The 19,228-nt window shown below is 42.2% G+C and overlaps 1 protein-coding gene across 2 annotated transcripts in view; it reads left to right on the top strand.

Moving 5' to 3' along the window:
• The window catches only part of ANTXR2 (ANTXR cell adhesion molecule 2), a 166,700-nt gene that overhangs the window by 42,002 nt on the left and 105,470 nt on the right, over positions 1–19,228 (top strand). For both annotated transcript variants that reach the window (XM_074993748.1, XM_074993747.1), the window contains exons 8-10: positions 3,739–3,799; positions 5,645–5,740; positions 9,677–9,746. In XM_074993748.1, coding sequence (XP_074849849.1) covers positions 3,739–3,799; positions 5,645–5,740; positions 9,677–9,746 — 227 coding nt within the window. The remainder of the gene's footprint in view (positions 1–3,738; positions 3,800–5,644; positions 5,741–9,676; positions 9,747–19,228) is intronic.

Here is a 19,228-nt window from a genome sequence, read left to right on the forward strand (position 1 = left end):
AGTACCTGTACGTTACAAGTCAAAGCCAGCTATGCAGGTTTTATCCCTTAAACAATTTGGCCATCGTATTAAAAAATACAGTGGAGGAATCATGTATATCCAGATCCTTGTCTTTGCCAGGAACTTTTGAAGATCTTATGTAAGATTTTGGATTTTCTCAAGCGAAATGAAAGAAAAGAATATTTTAAATTATGGAAATTTTGTGTCAATGCAACTGTTTATTTTTGATGGAATTTTTTAAAAATATCTTTTCACACTTGGAGTCAGATTGTGCCAGCAGGACATCTACTGTTGGAATTGTGAAATAACTAATGCCAAGGGGATGAATTTAGCCTGAACTCTTTATTAACATGCATTTTTGGTGCCTTGGATCTGACTAATCTTTCTAAGATGTATCGTATCCTTATTTGCTTTTGTGCTTTTTTGTTTTTAAGAAGAATAAAAAGGTAATTGACACGTGCAGCTATGTTGTAATCATCCCTGCATTGTAGTGGACCTGGAGGTGCAGCAACAGAAACACCAGCAAACAGAGTGGAGTAATAAGAACAAAACATAAAGGGAGGAAAAGGATGTGTGAGAGAGGAAGTTATTCTGCCTGAAAGATGCCATGTGCATAAGCACCCAGACAGAATCCTGGCAAATGGATATAGGCTGGCGTTTTCCAAAAGTGTAGTGCATTGGTCTAACTCTTCTTCTGCCGACATTTCTGGTAACAGTTCTGTTGACTCTAAGGGGAGCAGAGTTAGGCCAATACTGAGCACTTAGTATTGAAGGCCCTGATCCTGCAAATAGTTACATGTGTGCTAAACTTAAAGCAGATGAATAGGCCAGTTGACTTAAATGGGTCTACTCACGTGACTGAGTTGCCTTACTGGGAAAATATCCATTGTTTGTACCATGAATTTTTAACTGAAGGAATGTCCTGCTTTATTTGCCTTCATGTTTTTAAAAGGGAAATGCCTGTACTTTTCATACTTCTCTTTAAAAATCTCCTCCACCTTTTCAAATTCACAGCTGGGTGAAGTGAATATGGTTAGTAGGCAGTAGAATGTGCCCCGAAGTCACTGAGATGAATGGAGCTGGAAGAGCTCCCACACATGGGACCAAACATGTTTTTAATTTGGTGGCCCTGTATAGGAAGATGAAAAAGACAAGACCTGGATTCTTCATTGTGAAACCGCCACTGTACGTGGTCTGACACTGCAAAGCTTAGAAGCCAGGAAAGCTAGCATAGTGGGGGCGTGGGTCGTAAGACTTTTCTGGTGGTGTAGAGCTGGCATTGTAGTTCCTACAGCACTCTGTCTGCCTGACACCAGTGTATGAGTGTGGCTAGAGTTTTGGTGTGTTCTGACAGTCCTTAGTCATTGTGTAACAGGTCTCCTAGGACCACTGGCAGCTGGTGTAAGCGAGAGCAGCTTTCTGGCTGCTGAAAGGAATATTAATCATTGAACAAAACTGGAGATCTTCCTTGCCAAATGTACGGTTACACAACTGTGAAACCCAATTAAAATGTATATTGGTTTTAAGAGGATGAGTTTAACTGGCTACAAGATAAGCATATTTGCTACTTAGAATGGCTGAGCAAAGAGGGTGCAAGATTGGGATTCAGGAGGAATGGGTTCAGTTCCTAGCTGGGCAGAACTTGGATGCGTGCCCCCATTGCTTTTCTGATAGATGGGGATAATACTTCCCTACCTGACAGGGGTTTGTAAACTCCATTTTTGGTTGTGAGGTGCTTAGATACTGTAGTAACCAGGGCCAAGTGTGTAGTCAGATTTATCCCTTGCAACATGTGAATGTGTTGGTGCTCAATAGGTCGCTCTCCTCCATGGCTGTAATCCTGCAGAGCCTGACAGAACCATCTTGTACTTCTCACTGACTTTCTTTTGCTGTTTCCATGCACTCTGTCTTTAAGTGGCCAAAAGAAATGAGGTGTCAAGAACACTGTTGTCCGAATGATTTTTATCCACCTGAATTATGCAGTGTAGTTGTCAATCGCAAGATATTAGAGAGACGAGGTGGGTGAGGTCATATTTTCCCCCTGGTCTAACGTTTTGTCCCTCTCACCAATAGAAGTTGGTCCAAAAAACACATTACCCATCCATGTGACTTGGCAGGCTTGTTGTACCATATCACAAAAACGCCTCTTTCAGGTTGGATGACCGTCAGACCTGGATGAACGCTTCAGTTAAACATAGGGTTAAAGACTCATCACTGACAGACACTTTTGTGATCTTTCAGCTGTCTGTGGATGGGTGGGCATTGTGCTTGCTCATACACTGGCTGGGGCTTTGTCCCATGCAATAGACAGGGGCTGGTCCAGGGGTTGAAAAGGTTACATAGGTATAACTTCATCTCTCCACGGTTTGAGATCTATCCCTCTATAGAGACAGCATTAGGCTGATGAAAGAACTCTGCTGCTGAGATTGCTAACTCCTCTCAGGATGTGGATTACCTTGAGCAAAGAGAGATTTTCCTTTTGTTACACAGATTGAACCACTATAATCCGGAACACTCTTATCTGGAAACGTCCGTAATCTGGCCTGATTTCAGTTAGCCAGATGACCACAGATCATGGATTCCCGTGGTCCCATAAAGTTTGTTTGCCGTGACTAGTCCTGGCTCTTGGTGTTCTGTGCTGTTATTTAGTTGTAACATACCCCCAAATATCTTCTAGGAGGCCCAGTAAACTATGCAAGTGTTGGTAATACTGCTAGACAATATTGACCTCCCGTGGTCCAGTAAAGTCTCTTGTTCAGCACCGGTCAGATCCCAAGGATGCTGGGCTAGAGGTTCAACTGTAGTATGTGTCTTTACTGCATTGTGGAAGCTGTGATGCTCTAACATTTTAAGTGTAGACATTGACTGTGTGTCTGTGCTGTGAAGAACTTCCAGGACCATTTGTTTCGTAGGAAAAGTATCTGTGACTCTGATAGATAATGCAATAGTTTCTCGTGCTCCTTGACACATGAACACAGTGGGTCGATACCATGCACATATTTGGATGGTAGCTTTATATCTGCGAGTATCAACATCCATGGATGTGTATATCTGTGGATCATTTTTGCAGATGTGGTTTGAGGTCTGGATACTGACTTTTTTTTTTTTTTAATCTATCTAAGATTCTACTTGTGGAAGTGTCCGTTGTGTCCTCAAAGAATACATAGATGTGAAATCTGTACACTTTTTAAAATGCTTGTGATAGGGGACCCACTGCTCCCATCCTCTTTGCTTCCCACCAACGTTCTCTTGTGTAACTCCCACCAAGCATTTTATTTATGGTTGCATTCCATTGCCTTCTACATACTAGTACAGTCACAGTATTTATAATGTCCTCCAACTTCACTACCCCTTCACCAAAGGTGGGAGAAGAAAAGGTCTCTTCCCAGTCTAATCTTGTTTTGTCTGGGCCTACTGGACTTTCTCTCTCTTCTGGTTCCTCCCCCCGCTGCATTTTCTTGCTGTGCTCTTTGAGTCAGTCTCCTTGTTAATAGGCTATGGTGGTATGGTAATCAGGAACTCTTCTCCTTCATCAGGCCATCCCTGTGGCCTAAGTGATTTGAAACAGTGACCAGAGTGCTGGTTTATTTGCTTATCCCTAGGACTCTGTCTCATTGCATGTGAGAAGAATGTGTGTGGTTCGTTCTTGTCTCTCTGGTGTGATCTCAGTTGCCAATGTTGTATTTAGAAATCTTATTTATATTTTGATATTCTCTCCTCCCTCCAATCCCCCGGCAGATATTGAAGCAGTCATGTACAGAAATTTTATATTTGGAGCCATCAAGTGTCTGCGTGGGAGGTAAGTTACTAGAAATGGAAAATATTTTTTCCAATAATTGTTAGCGCTGTTTTTCCTTTTGTGTAAAACATGTAACTAAAACTCAACTAGACAGAAAAGGGATTAAGGGAGGATTGGGTTCTTCCTTGTCTCTCCCCTTAGGAGCATTTTTCTCTAACTCCTCCTCCTCTAGCTGAGGATTAATACAGTTGTAAGAATCAAAGACAGCTCCCATTCTCAATTCTGTGTCTGATAAGTTCATATTGTCCAGTGAGTGACAAACTGAGCAAGGCTGTTATTACTAGTAACTGTTTGTATTGAGACAGCATCTGGTAGTCCCATTGTGGGCTAGACACTGCCCAAGACATTGAATGAACCCATTGTAGTCGTGGTCCAGATACTCACGTGGCAATATGGTTCCTCAAGAAAATAAATATGTTGCCTAAACCACCATGTTGGTCTCAAAGCCATGCATTCTACCATACAGTTTTCCACCTTAAGGGTATATTCAGTTTTTTATACCAAATGAAATGGATCAAGTTACATTTCAAGTCACAGAAATATTTTACAGCAAACAAATATTGCAATTTTCCAATGAGTTATTTTTTCAGACGTTAAATAGTTTTGTGATAGTTTTATCTGATATTCCCCATGTATGGTGGATGAAGCTGAATTAGAGATGGGCTTTTTAAATTGGCAGTTAGTCAAATGAAATCAGACTTACCGTAAGTCTGTTTCCTTCTGAATCCATTACAGAAGCTATACTGTTGCTCTTTCATTCAGGGTAATGTTAAAGTCACATGTAACTCTATGAACAACTGCTATGATCATTTTGATTTTTTAAATGTTCTGGGAAGTATAATCACATCCATTCAGAATAATTTTTACAATGCCATGAACATAGGGACCTTCAGCTTTTTTCAACACTATCATGAAAACAGCATTACTAGACAGAATAAGTCTTAAAATGTTTCATTGTGTAAAATTGCAGACCTGAAAGTCAGTGAAAGTGTTAATTTTCCCTGAGTTTGATCTATTCCTAAATTCTTTTCTCTTTGCCTTTTTGTGATTTCATAATCCACACATGCTTTGAATTCATGAAAAATGAGGTTATGGCAAAATCTTTTTGTTCTGTTTTGTAAAAGAAAATATTACGCCATTAATGGGTTATTTGAATCACAGCAATGGCTTAAATAAATAAGGACAATTTATTAACTCAGAGGGAACTTCATAATCACAATACAATTTTTTGAACAATTCAAGTCAGCCTGTATGTGATGCTGTCATAGTGCCTGATTCAAAGTGCATTGGATTCAATGAGATTCTTTCCACTGATTCCAAAGAGTTTTGTATAAATCCTATATAAAGTAAAAGCCTGATTATCCGGCTGGGGGGCACAATGGGGCTGGCTTCCTAACTGGGGGCACAGAGCATGGCTGGCTGCAGCCCCCAGCTCAGTTTACTGGCACATTTTATGACTTGCTATTCCCCGGTTCCCTGTACTAATATTGTACCTTATATTGTAGGACTCAGTAAGAACTGCTAGGCTTGCTTTGCTTTATATCCCATTGGTGGGGCTGAAGCCCATGAAGCTGATCCTTCCATTGTGGAGCAGGAGCATATAGCCTAGATAGCCATAGTTGTTAGGTGGGCTTATGCATGTCTAAGTCCCTTAAGCATGGAATCTAAGCTGCTATCTCGCTGCCGACAGACTATTTCTAGCTAAGTGTGAGGCACATTGGGGCACCGTACAAGGTGGCCTGAGTAGGTCGGCAGTGTTGTTGCACTGTCCCTGAATTGGGACTCAACTGGTGTAAAGCTGGCTCCTGACACACCCACTGAAGCTTGATAATTTTGTGTTTTCAGAGAAGTTTAATGTTGTCCTCCGGGGAAGTGGCTTCACCTTGGGCAGAACACGAGACAGTGTTACTTGCACGTACCACATAAATGGCACTACCATTAGTAAGTATTGGAGTCTTAAGTAAACTGCGGTGAATCCATGGTAAATCATCCTAAGCACCCATCATACAACTTCATTTTTATGGTTTTGAATTTTCTCCATCATTTCTCTTATTTTATGCAAATTGAAAGGGAGCAGGGCTGAAGTGAAATAATTGAGGGAGGAATTGCAATGGCCCAGCAGAGCTGTAATGGGATAAAAGAGCTTTTGCCTCTGGGTCAGTAGTTGAATCCAGTCCAGGTTGATGTTAACTGTGGACTGTTAATGTCTGGCCATCCAGCAGCCTGCTGGTTTTGGTGCTCGGGAGCCAAAGTGCATAGCCAATGGAGTTTGTTGTAAGAAGTAACGATCCTTAAAAATAAATTTCAGAGGGGTAGGTGTGTTTAGTACATGTCTCCAAAAACAAGAAGTAGTCCTGTGGCACCCTATAGACTCACATATAATTTGGAGCATATGCTTTCCTGGTCTATTGTTAGTCTATAAGGTGCCACAGGACTTTTTTTTTAAATAAGCTGGGACTGTGAAATGAGTTAAGAGTAGACAAACAGAATAAAACACAAGGATTTTGAGTAGTTTTTAATTCATAAAGCACACTCACTTTTCCCCAGATTCTACTATCCTAGGGTGTGTCTACACAGTAAACTTATTTTGGAATAACGTCTCCTATTCCGAAATAATTTTGCAAGCGTCTACACAGCAAAGCTGCTTTTTCAAAATAATAGCAAAATAGTGAATGGCTTATTTCTAATTCTGTAAACCTCATTCTACGAGGAATAGTTATTTCGGAATAGGGACTGTATAGACAGGGAATAGGGACTGTTTTGAAATCGGCTATAGTGCTTCCAGGGATTCTAATCTGAAATAGTCTGTCGTGTGTGGATGGTGTTTGCTATGCATTTTGGCCACATCTATGCTAACAAGTTCTTTCGAAATGTCCAGCAGAGTGTCTACACACAAAGCGTTCTTTTGAAATTAAATCGAAAGAATCCATCATTCCTTTTGAAAGCACTGTTCCACTCCTGTTTCAGGAAGAGCGCTTTCTTTCAAAAGCTTCTTTGGAAAGAAAACAGGTGTAGATGCTCCACGGGCCCCTGTTTCAAAAGAGCAGCCTTCGTGGCACCTGATTTTTTTGGATCGCTAGCCTGTTCTTTTGAAAGAATAGAGGCTGTGTGGATGCTGTCTGTTGAAAGAGCAGATCACTCTTTTGAGCCGCTCTTTTGTGTATGGGCACCCTCTTTCAAAAGAAGATCGGCTGGAGGATATCTCCTGGAAGGACTTCTTTCAAAAGATTGCTTTAGTGTAGAGGTAGTCTGTGTGTGTAAACATGCTATTTTGAAATAAGCTATTCCGGAATAACTTCTTCTGAAATAACACTGCTGTGCAGACATAGCGGTATTGTCCACAATTGTGGTTTAATCACTTTTGCTCCACTCTTTAGGATATGAGGGCCTTCTGATCATTTACAGATTAGTTGTAAGAGTACATGTGCTAGCCCAGGTATTCTGGCTAAAGTCAAAGTGGATAACTAATCCTGCCAACATAAATTGTCCTTCTATTTCAACTGAACATGACATTCTGTCTTCCTGTCATAAGCTTGTGCTAATTTCCTCTGACTGTATACATAAGTTGCTTTGGTCTAGGTCATAATTGGCTACAATTCAGAGGAGAATGGCGTAATTCTTGCCTGTGTGGATACAGTTTTCTGGTAAAACTCAGTATCCAGATGGCTTGGGGAACATTTGAAACATTTAGATAGTTGCAAGTATCAGAGGGGTAGCCATGTTAGTCTGGATCTGTAACAGCAACGAAGGGTCCTGTGGCACCTTAAAGACTAACAGAAAAGTTTTGAGCATGAGCTTTCGTGAGCAAAGACTCACTTCATCAGATGGAACGCATCTGATGAAGTGAGTCTTTGCTCACGAAAGCTCATGCTCAAAACTTTTCTGTTAGATCATTGCAGTTTCTGATGAACAAAACGTATTTTATTCTTGATATGTACTTTGGATGTGGGAGAAATATCTGAAGTTTTTGGAAATGTTAGTACTTTGGGTGTAGTTGTTGCCATGTAGACCAGCCAGCTTGTGGTTCGGACTCCAGAATTCTATGCTGAATCGTGCTCAGGATGGTGTAGTGTGGTGTAATACAGTGGGGACTGACAAACTGCAGTGCAGTGAACCGCAAATAAGTGGAACCATGAATCTGAATGGCAAGACCTTCCTATAGTATTAGTAGTAGTAATAGTAATAAACTATAACATGAAAGCTTAAGACAAAAACTTATGGCCATGTGCTAATCTCCCTTGTAGCTAGCCCCAGCTCTGGAAGGAGAAACCGGTGCAGAATGTGCCCCACAGAGATGTAATGCATGTCTCCCACAGCTTAGCAACAGCCTCTTCTACCTTCCCTAAGCCATTTGTGTAACTAGCTTTATTGAAGTGCAGGGAGGAGCAGATAAGTGACTGACTGCCTGGTGTTTTCTGTGTGGTACATCTGAGACCCGGTCCCAGAGTATCCCTGTCCAGGGTGAGTTAGGAGAGAGAGACTTTGCCTCTAGGGCTACGTCTACACGTGCAGCCAACATCGAAATAGTCTATTTCGATGAATAACGTCTACACGTCCTCCAGGGCCGGCAACGTCGATGTTCAACTTCGACGTTGCTCAGCCCAACATCGAAATAGGCGCAGCGAGGGAACGTCTGCACGTCAAAGTAGCACACATCGAAATAGGGATGCCAGGCACAGCTGCAGACAGGGTCACAGGGCGGACTCAACAGCCAGCCGCTCCCTTAAAGGGCCCCTCCCAGACACAGTTGCACTAAACAACACAAGATACACAGAGCTGACAACTGGTTGCAGACCCTGTGCCTGCAGCATAGATCCCCAGCTGCCGCAGAAGCAGCCAGAAGCCCTGGGCTAAGGGCTGCTGCCCACGGTGACCATAGAGCCCCGCAGGGGCTGGAGAGAGAGCATCTCTCAACCCCCCAGCTGATGGCCGCCATGGAGGACCCAGCAATTTCGACGTTGTGGGACGCGGATCGTCTACACGGTCCCTACTTCGACGTTGAACGTCGAAGTAGGGCGCTATTCCCATCCCCTCATGGGGTTAGCGACTTCGACGTCTCGCCGCCTAACGTCGAAGTTAACTTCGAAATAGCGCCCGACGCGTGTAGACGTGACGTGCGCTATTTCGAAGTTGGTGCCGCTACTTCGAAGTAGCGTGCACGTGTAGACGCAGCCTAGGTGTCATATCTCCTGTAAGTCCTGTGGTACACAGATGGGAGCACTCCTTTAGCCTTTGGGAGAGTTTAGCAGAGGCTAATCTGTGGGGGGGTGGCCCCCCTCCTCTCTGACTTTCTCCCCCTTTTGATGTGCCTTGTACCCCAGGGGATGTGTTGGAGAACTGCAGTTATCCCCTGCTGCTGTGTGGGGGCATCTTGTGCCCTCCCACTCCCCTGTCACACTGCAGACCATTCCTGTGGTAAACATTGAGCTGTAGCTAAAAATGCATACTTTGTACAGCAGCCATGCTCTGGAGAGGAGTTGTAATAATAGCCATTGGCTATCATGCATAGAAATCACGAGCACAGACCTGCTTATAAGAATCTGCCCTTTGTTTTCTAATTAGTGACTGTCAATATTCCTCACTCATCCCAAATTGAACAAAGTGTCCTTATCTGGTACTGCTCTGAAGGTAACACTTAACTTCAAGCAGTCAGTGGCACATAAACTTATGCCTGGGTTCAAGTGTTGTCCTGGAGATTTAAACACAAGTGTTCTCCTGAGCTGGGGCCTCGATAATTTACAATCTTAAGTCCGGGCAGCTTTGAGTCAAACCAATATCCAAAATTTGTTGAAGACGACTAGATTGCACATATTCAGACATGGCAGTTTCCCATGTGCAATGCAATATGTTGAGGTCACGCGATGCTTTCTTTTTCAGATGAAAAACCAGAGACAGTGGAATCCAGTTTTATGCTCTGTCCAGCACCTGTCTTACATGAAAGTGGCCAGTAAGTATTTCGTGAAAGCTTTGTTCTGTATCTTGTTGGAACTATCAGACACTGTTGAATTTAATTGTGAAGGGTTTTGGCTAAAGGCAGTTCTATTTTACTTCCTTGAATTATTTCCCTGGTGTATTTGCCAGCTTTGGAATGGGCTTTAATAGTCATCTGTGTCCAAATTGATTTGGATGGTGCCTTAAAAATGAATATGGAGCTAGTATATTAAACCCTGAGAAGGTCTGGCTTGTCAGAAGTTCTATGCAGATTAGCTCCTCTTTAATAGGACTTAAGATGCTTTCTTCTGGATAATCTTTGGGCTCATTGTTAAATCTCTTACATTATCAGTGACACTTACAAGCTATTATTAAAATTATGTGTCAAGATATGTACCACTGCTCAACATGTAATGATCAAAGGAGGCACTAATTTAACAACTGCAGCAGTCTCTTAACAACATCATGGCTAAGATAGCCTTATTCTAGATGTCACTATTCTAGATGTACACTATTTCTACAGCCTTGAGTGAGATCTCCACCTCCCAAATTCAGACATGCCTAGGCTTTTAAGATCACTTTAGCTTAAACTTAATTTCTTGTACTTCAGTTTCCTGTTTAATGCTACCATGCTCATCAGGAATCAGAACTGTGTGGAGATTATAATTAGCTGTCAGGTCTTTACACTTGAAGAGGGGGAAGCCTCTCAGACCATTAACCCTTGGAGACCAACTACTACAATAGGAAAGAGGAGTGTGAGATGAGTTTTCTGTTACTAAGCCAGTAGGAGGTAGGAGGGCCCAGGGCCTAGCTTCTGTCTCTGCTTAGGGCCCAGCACTGGTGCAGCATCCACCCTGCAGGGCAGGAAGCACCCTGGGCAGCACCCCTTGCTCCCTGTAGAGTTGTCTGGGCCATCCTGAGCCGCTCATCCAGCTTGCTGCAGGCGCAGCCCTGAGCTGCCAGCTGTAGTCTCTCCAGTCTTGCAGTATGTGGCCCAGGCAGCGCCAGGTGGCAGGTCTCCCTCATGCTGGTTCTGCTGCTCTGTGCAGACCGGGGGAAGCCCGGGAAAAGGAGTGAGATCTGGCAAGGGGCCGAGGGAACTCTCCCTGCAGCATGGAGCTGGGTTAGGGCTGCAGAGAGGGGCTTTAAGCCTGGAAGCCACTTGGGGCTCCAGGGGTTAAGGAGGTTAAGCCTGGGGGTAGCTTGGGGCTGCGGGGTTCTAAGGCTGGGGGCAGGGGGTTGGTTTAGGGTGTCAGGGGTCTAAGGCTGGGGGTGGGGTGCAGTTTGGGGCTGCAGGAGGTCTAAGGCTGAGGGGGTGGAGGTGGTTTGGCTACTCTGTGTTCTTGGCCCCTGAAACATGTAAAAAATTGCCATGTGGCCCCCAGTGAAAAAAGGTTGGATACCCATGGTCTAGACAGTCCACCCTGATAGCAGGGTCTTAGGTGCATGTCTGTTTCAGATATTGGATGGTAGTTTGGAGGAGAAAAGTTGCAAATAAATCAACTTAAAAAAATCATTCTAGGGATGAATTCCAGTGGAGGGGTGAGAGGGAGCTTGTATTATTTTATAACGATGGCAAAAGCTTGAGAGTTACGTTTGAGGGACAAGGAGTGGGTTTGCAATCCGGTTATTATAATCATCTGTTTTTATAACTGGATGTGGTGTTGATTTGTTGCAACTGAGGTGCCAGTTTGATAGAGCTGTTCTTCTTGGCTAGGAGTGTAATTCCCATTGATTTCAGTGGAGAGATGCTGGCTTATACCTGAAGTAATGCAGCAGCCGGTAAGGCTGCAGAATCTGCAACCACAGCAAAATAGATTTTGATCACAGCTAAAAAGAATTGACACTTTGCAGAGTTATGAAAAAAATTTCATCATGAAATCATCATGAATTCATCAGGTTTAAAAATTCATTCCTCCCCACCCAGCAAAGGTTACACTGACTTAAAACTGGAGTAACTCAGCAGTGATTCAGGCCCACAATGTGATCTAAATACAGGAAATCCTGAACTTGTAACTAAACACCACCATATATAGTACTAGCCTGAGACGATGCCAAATGAACATGAAATGCACAGAATATTTATTGAGCTGTATAAAGGCGCAGTATAAAGTACTCTTGAACGTGCTGTTTTGTTGTTCAGGGAAGTGCTTATGGGGCTGTGAAGTGTCACAGAAGACAACGACAACATACCGTATTGTAATTGCAATGCAAACAAAGTACCTAACTGTAGGGCAGTTCTTTCCAGCAGTGTTCAGAGGATATACAAACTGTAGATGAAAGTACGTACAGCTTCTGTGCAATACTTCTTTGGAGAAATTTATCCAGAGATGATATGTATGTCCAAAACCGCTGCTTTGGAGAAAAAAATCTCTGGTTTTATTCTGAAGATAAGCAATACACAGCGAGTTAAGACTGACAGCTATGAAAGAAATGTACGTATTTGAACTCTTGACTTTTCCATTGGCACATCTCAGACTCAAGTAGTGGAGCTAATATTATTTCCTAATGTAGCAGCAACCTGTATGTCAATGGAATTCTTTTTATGGCAATAGAAATGTTGTATAGACTGGGTACAACAAAATATCAGGCTTAGTTAATTTTGTAATTTAACTTGCCTTGAGTTGCTCCCTATGTAGATGGGAGAATTCAGACATATGGTAGTTTTTCCTTTCATTTTTGCTATTTGATACTTACACAGTTTTTGTAGATTGATGCTATGCTTTAACATTTAATATACAACATTGACATGGAGATTGAAAGATGCCAAAAGTTCCTAAAATAAATCAGTATGGTTTGCAAACCACTGCTTTTTTGGATAAATGCCATAACATATTTTTGTTGTCTCTATATCTGGCTGCTGACTGTAGTTTGTTAGATACCCACAAAATACTCCCTATAGGTTTACAAAGTGGTACATTTTTAGACAGCAGCATGGAGAAGCTGATGTGGCAGTATTGGCTGATGTGGCAGTGTAGTCTGATGCAACTTATTGCCTACAAAATACCTCCTCATTGCAATATTGATATCATGCAGAATTATGTTTGTGTCTAAATTAATTTTTTGTGCGTAACTGGTTTACTGAACAGAACTGTCACTTGGGATTTTTATATCCACAAATACGAAGCACTGTGTTACATGAAAGTAAGATATCAAGGTGAAATTCATACCTGTGCAGAACATATGAGGTCTGTGCACCGCTTAAGTCACTTTAAACAGGGCTAAATTGGGATGAAATTCATCCCTGGAGAAGAATAGGTCAGCAGGACAGCTATGAGTTTCACATGACTATTTCTACGTCATCTCTTGTTTCTTTTGATTTAAAGGTGAATTGAACTGAAAACAAAACACCCCACCCCCCCATAACCCAGAGCAATTATAGAAATCTACATTTTGGGCCAAGCTCATACTTGGTGTAAAGTAATGGCGTTGCACCTCTCATCCCAGATTCATGAAAGTTAACACAAAGAGCGATACGTTGCCATTTGCTTTCCCCTGGGATTCTCTGTCCATAAGGGATAGTTTTAATTCCTGTTAAAGCCTCTATAAAAGCCCATCTGGTGGAGTACAGTGAACTCCAACTTCTCCTGGTTGTATTTCCTTCCCAGGCATGGTTATCCATGTTTTTCATTGTGCTAGTGGGCCTTCTAGTAGGGATGGATGTTGCATTCACTTGGTGACACCAAACTTTCCCTTTCTCCCAGCAGCTGTGGGGCTCTCTTGGACATGTGTCTAGATTATGTGAGCCAATGTTAATCTAAATCCAGGCTACTTTTGCCCAAATGTCCAACCCCTAGAGATTTTTTTTAAAAATGACACCCAATTACATTTAAAAAAATAATTGAAGATTATCTCCTTCTTAAAGCCTGAGCTTAATTTTCCACGATTCTCCTTCTGTACTGCAGGAGATCATAAATAGTTAACACAGAGCAGAGATTTCCCCTTCCTTCTTTGCTGGCTTTGTGTATTTCTGATGTCATCAGTCCTTTTGGAGAAAACACAGGGACCTTGAATCAGCTTTAGAAAGCCTATACAGGAACTGATGTCTGTATTTATAATATATTATTGTCATTTTATTTCTCTTCCTTTCAGTAGGCATTTTTTCAAATACAGGTTTTGAAACCAGATCTGTAGTGTTATCCAGCACAAACAAAAGGTTTCCATTCTTTGAAGTCAGTGAGGGCAGAATTCCCATTGACTTCAAGGGAACCAGATTCAAGTCTGTTCTCTTACCTTTTTAGCATCTTCAGTGGCTTTTGAATTGATCTCAACCATTTCAGCTGATGTGTATGCAGAGTAGATGCCAATAATAATATAAATTAACTTTTAAATTGAAGCAGTACTCCCACACAGTATCCTATTAATTGAAATTAAAAAATCGGAGCAAATATCTACAGACATAAAAGTTTAATTTCTTGGTTTAGGGGTGTTATGTATAGTCTGATTTCTCACGGAATGATTCCAATAATAGGTTTTAGATGTGCAAGCTCTTCAGGCTAAAATCCTGCTTATTTTACTCATACAAGGAGTGTTGTAAATAAGGCAAGCAGGATTTGGCCTGGGCAATGAGTTCCAGGGTTTTGTTTAAATGGAAGTAATTGAGAGGTTGTAAAGTAATCATTGCAATCAAAACAGACTGGCAGAGAAGTACAGAGCTTCCCATAATGCAGCTGCAACATCGTTGGCATGTTTCCAAAACGGGTACCATGCTTCACATAGTCTGTGTTAAACTGACAGTGTGTTTTGTACTTAGCTCAGCCCATCAAGTGAAATAAGAATTTAGGATTCAATTCAGCAAGGCATTTAAGCACGTGCCTAACTTAAAACTATTGAAAGCATGACGTTGCTGACATATGTAAAATTGATTATGTGCTTAAGAACCTTGCTGAATAGGGATAACATGCATACATGCTAATAAGTGTGTGTGGGTGGGCAGTACTGACAAAGAAGGGAACTCTGAAAGGCCTCATCTTATTTAATAATTCCATTAACTTATCTGGAAGAGGAGCTTATTAATGTTATTTTCAAATGACTATAAATAGCTTTTGTGTATGAAGACACAAATATTACAGTAGCACTTAAAGATTTTAGACACAGTGGTGAAAATAAGAAAACAAAATGCAATTTGGGAACAATGCAAGCTCATTTGACTGGGATGAGATAAAGCAAAAATCAGCAGTTTTGTTGATTGGAGAAATCAAAAAAAGGAGCAATATTGAAGAGGGTTAGTGTGATGGGAGATGGCAAATTATATTTGAAATTACCTGGGAGCATGAAACGGAAGGGAACAGACTTTCATTTTTTGGGGAGATACATAGATGATTTCCATCTTTAAATTATTTGGGCAAGATTCTGCCACCCCCCTCCATTGAATTTCCTTTCTCTCACATATTCCATTGATTTTTCAGTAGGATCCCTTACAGAGTTAAGCAGTGTTCAGCATAAGTAAAAATGGTATAATCTGCTTGCTTTTATGAACAAAGCAGAGCACTCACAAATAGATATATTCAGAGGCAGACTGGTTTGTCTGACTATAGGGGCAATCTGAGTACTCCAGCTTACAAGTGACCTAGTCACAATGCAGAGATAACATGTTCTGACTGCTCTAACCCTGTGCATGTTGTGGTTACAATGACATGACTTAGCCTGTTCAGGTGAAGGTGGCTTAATTTTTAGATGCTATTGCTTATTATGTGCTGTCCAAAATGAATCACTACAGTGGTTTAAAATAATGGAAGAGGAGAAATGGTGTGTGTGTGTGTGTGTTTATAAATGGGATAGGAATGGAGATGTTCTACTCTATTATCCCCACAATTGTACTTCAGTTCCAGCTTTGGAGCATTTCTTACATTCTAGGCTTGAGTGTGTAAATCCCTTACATACAGAGTCATGCAGGAGAGGGAGGCTTTAATATATTACAGCTGATCAGTTTTTGCTTGTAATATATAGTGAATGGTTTGAAGATCATTGGAAGGAGCATAAGATACTGTAGTTTTTGTGGTAAATAATTTAAAGGTGTTTTGTGTATGTTGAAAATCAGCCAAATTATCAAAACAAAAGCAGTCAAGCACCTCTTTAAAGACTAGCAAAATAGTTTTAGGTGACCTTTCGTGGGAGAAGCTCACCTAATAAACCATTTTGCTAGTTTTTAAAGTGCTACTTGTCTATACACTATCAAAACAAAAAGCAGTCTAGCATGGCTTCCTCTCTGTTACTATCCAAATTATCAAGTAAGTCTTATGAAGGTCATTGAAGTACTGCTTGGAGTCTTAAACAAAAGCTTAATTGTCCCAAAAGGGTAACGTGCAGTGGAAAATGATCTTGCATGCTGGTAAGATTGCATGAACCAGCTAGTGCAGAACACCTAGTTTGATATTTTTGAACTGCAAGTACAAGTTCTGTACATGCTTTTAGGTGGCTATTAACCAAACTTTGACAAGAGGAGCTTGGGTCACTGAAATCTTTGTTCTTCCTGTTGCCAACAGCGATCTCATTTGTTTTGCACTCCCTTGTGAATGCTAGGGAAGCTCAGAAGGACCTATGAAACAAAACCAGCATTATGTGGCACTTAGGCTACTGTTCTTCAGGTCCTTAATTTTAATGTTTCTTGCTTTGGGCCTTCACTCTGCCTTCCCTTAACTGAATTACAAAGAAATGGTCATGTCTCTCAGCTCTTTCATATAAAGATCATGGAGAAGAGTAAGGACAAATCTGGGTTAAATAATATAGATTATAAATGTTAGGTGTAGAGGATTTCAGAACATAGCCTCATTAGGACTTTGAAGGCCAATTTTTTTCCTTTTCCTGAGTACAATATCTTACCAATTTTTAAAACTCTTTTTTCTAGGATGAAAAACTATTATTTTACTGGTATTGTCCCTTGATAAATCCAATTATTTCTCTGAATTTCTGCTGACTGCATTAGAAAATAAGTCCTCTATAGTCTTAGTAGGTTATTGCTGGTTAAGGACCATCTTGCTTTCCTTTTTTACAGGTTCCTCCCTTTCTCCTGATCTTTCTGTTTTCCTTTATTTAAACAATTTGTCCTCAAACCTTATTTTCGTTTGTGCTTTGGTGGCATGTGACAATACAGGCATATGTATTTTCTAACTCTGTGATCTTTAATGCAAGTTTGTGACAATGTGCTACTTGCATACCCAAACCACAGAATTAAGGTGAGAGGCAGGGGCGGAGGAATGGTGTGGAACGAAAGATTTACTAACTTTTTTTTTTTCCCTGGGTCACGTGTGCTTACGGTCGTTCATTTCTGGCTTTTAGTTGGTTTAAAATTTCTCTTAAATAAGAACATAAGAGCAGCCATACTGTATCATACTAAAGGTCCATTTAACCTAGTTTCCTGTCTTCTGACAGGGGCCAATGTCAGGTGCCCCAGAATGAACAGAACAGGTAATCATCAAACCGGTTAACTCATTAAACAGGATTTTACATCACTACTTTGAACCAATTAGTCCCTCTATTTTTCCCCCACTTTCCTTATACTGTACCCTTTATACCAGTCTCCAAAATATAAGTTTGACAGATTTGAATGAGTCCATCCTCTGGACTGGAGTGTAGCTAGAGGTACACGTTTCCACGCTTATGCCCTGGGACAGGAAAGCATTCCTTTGAGGATAAGTGCTTCAGTCCTATCGAAATCAGTAAGAATTAAGTACATGGTTAACATTGGGCAGGTCTTTCTGCAAATGGGAGCAATGGAATGCCACCATGTTGTTGTGGTGGTGGACCTTACCTTTTACGTGGCCCTTACCTTTTATGTGGCCCAAGAAATGGACTGATCATGGTGCTTTCTGAACTAAGGAAGGAGTTTCTCCTGTCGACCTCCCTCACTAAGGATGGTCAGATAAGTCAATTCCAGTTATGCAATTGCCATAGCTGGCATTGACTCATCTACAGTTGACTTTAAGGTCTAGTGTAGACCTGGCTTCAGGCGCACAGAGCTCCAGCTCGCAGAGCTGTCTGACTGTGGTGTAACCATTCAGACGAGGGCTTCAGCCCAAGTTCTGGTACCCTCCCACCTCACAGGGTCCTGCACTCATTGAAAATAAATTTATTGCTGTCTTGAACACTTGTCTGTGCTACACTGAGCACCTTGGACACTTAAACAATGCAAGGAAAACAAAACCAGCAGAAAAACTCAAGCAAGATATAGCCCCAAACCCACTCCAGTAACTTTCCCCCACGCAACCTCTGTGCCAATAAATGAGCATTCTGTAAGCAGAAGCACACACCTCTCACCGTACTATTGCCTTGTCTGTCCCTTTCTTTGTTTAGCTCCTTGGAGCTTATCCATGAACAGTGTTCGGTAAAAACAAAGTTTTGGGATGTTGAGCCCTGCTGTCTGATTTTGAAATCTAGTCTGGGCTGGCATGGAGCACCGAATTTACGAGGAAGAGTAGGAAAGGGTGTGATGCAAGCCAGATGCAGCTGAGATGAGTGCGTTGAGGTACTGTCCTTATTGTCTCTGGCTCCACTGGGCAGAAGAGTGCATGTGGTTTAATTAGGCTGCAGCTTTATTGCTGAATGTCTGAGAGCACCTAGCAGATAAAATTTTATAGTGGAGCTAATTCCATAATGATTTCCATACACCTGGGGGCGAGGAGGCAGCTTACCAGGTCTGTGGGTGAGTGAGGAGGGGAACTGGAGCAGTTGCCTCAGGGACCAGCGATTCCAAAGGACCCAGGGCTCCTGGCTGCCGCCACCGTTACTGCAGGAGTGGTGGTGGTCTGAGCCGCGGGCTTAATCGTCACTTCCAGAGCACTGTGTGGTGTGCTCTGGGTGGCTGGGAGGGTGGGCACAGCGTGCTCCAGGCAGTGCTAAGGGCTGTCTGGCTGCCTCCAGCCTGGCCCCCTCCGCCAGAGGCCCTGCCCTTTCTGTGAGCCTTGAGGTGGGGCCGCTTTGCCCTGGTGCCTGGTTCCTGCCACTCTCCTTCACTCAGCCTGTAAACCAGCAAACCCACTGCTTGGGCCTGGCCAGCCCTCCCTGTGCATGAGAGTTAAAGGGAAGGTATAAAAATGTGTGCGTGTGCGCATGGAAGATGACTCCCTTGAGTATCAGTAATAGGCGGCTTCCACCCCTTTCCTCTCCCTTAAAAAATAATTCCTTTAAATCCTTTTCCAGTCCCTGCTGTCTGATCACCATATCCCTTCCCGACGGAGTACCTGCATTGGACAGCTGCCCCCAGCTTACATAATGAGTTGCCATGACATCACCTAGCCCTCCCCCCTCCTTTTTTTTTTTTTTGTTCCTGTGTTATGCCCCAGACAATCTGGAGTGAGGGGAGAAAAATTCCTTCCCAGTTCCCTGAGGAAATGACTGCTCACATAATGGCCACTGTGGCCCATGGTGAAATCTGGAATTTTCTGCTCTTTTCATGGGGCAGGGCAAAAGCGGGTATGGCTCAGCCTGGTTCAGGTGAGAAGGAGAGGGCTTTTGCTGCACAGATGGCCCATCATCTGGGAGGGGCACCTAAGCTGCTGT

Source organism: Carettochelys insculpta, chromosome 4, assembly GCF_033958435.1.
Source record: "Carettochelys insculpta isolate YL-2023 chromosome 4, ASM3395843v1, whole genome shotgun sequence".
In the NCBI taxonomy this organism is placed as follows: Eukaryota; Metazoa; Chordata; order Testudines; family Carettochelyidae; genus Carettochelys; species Carettochelys insculpta.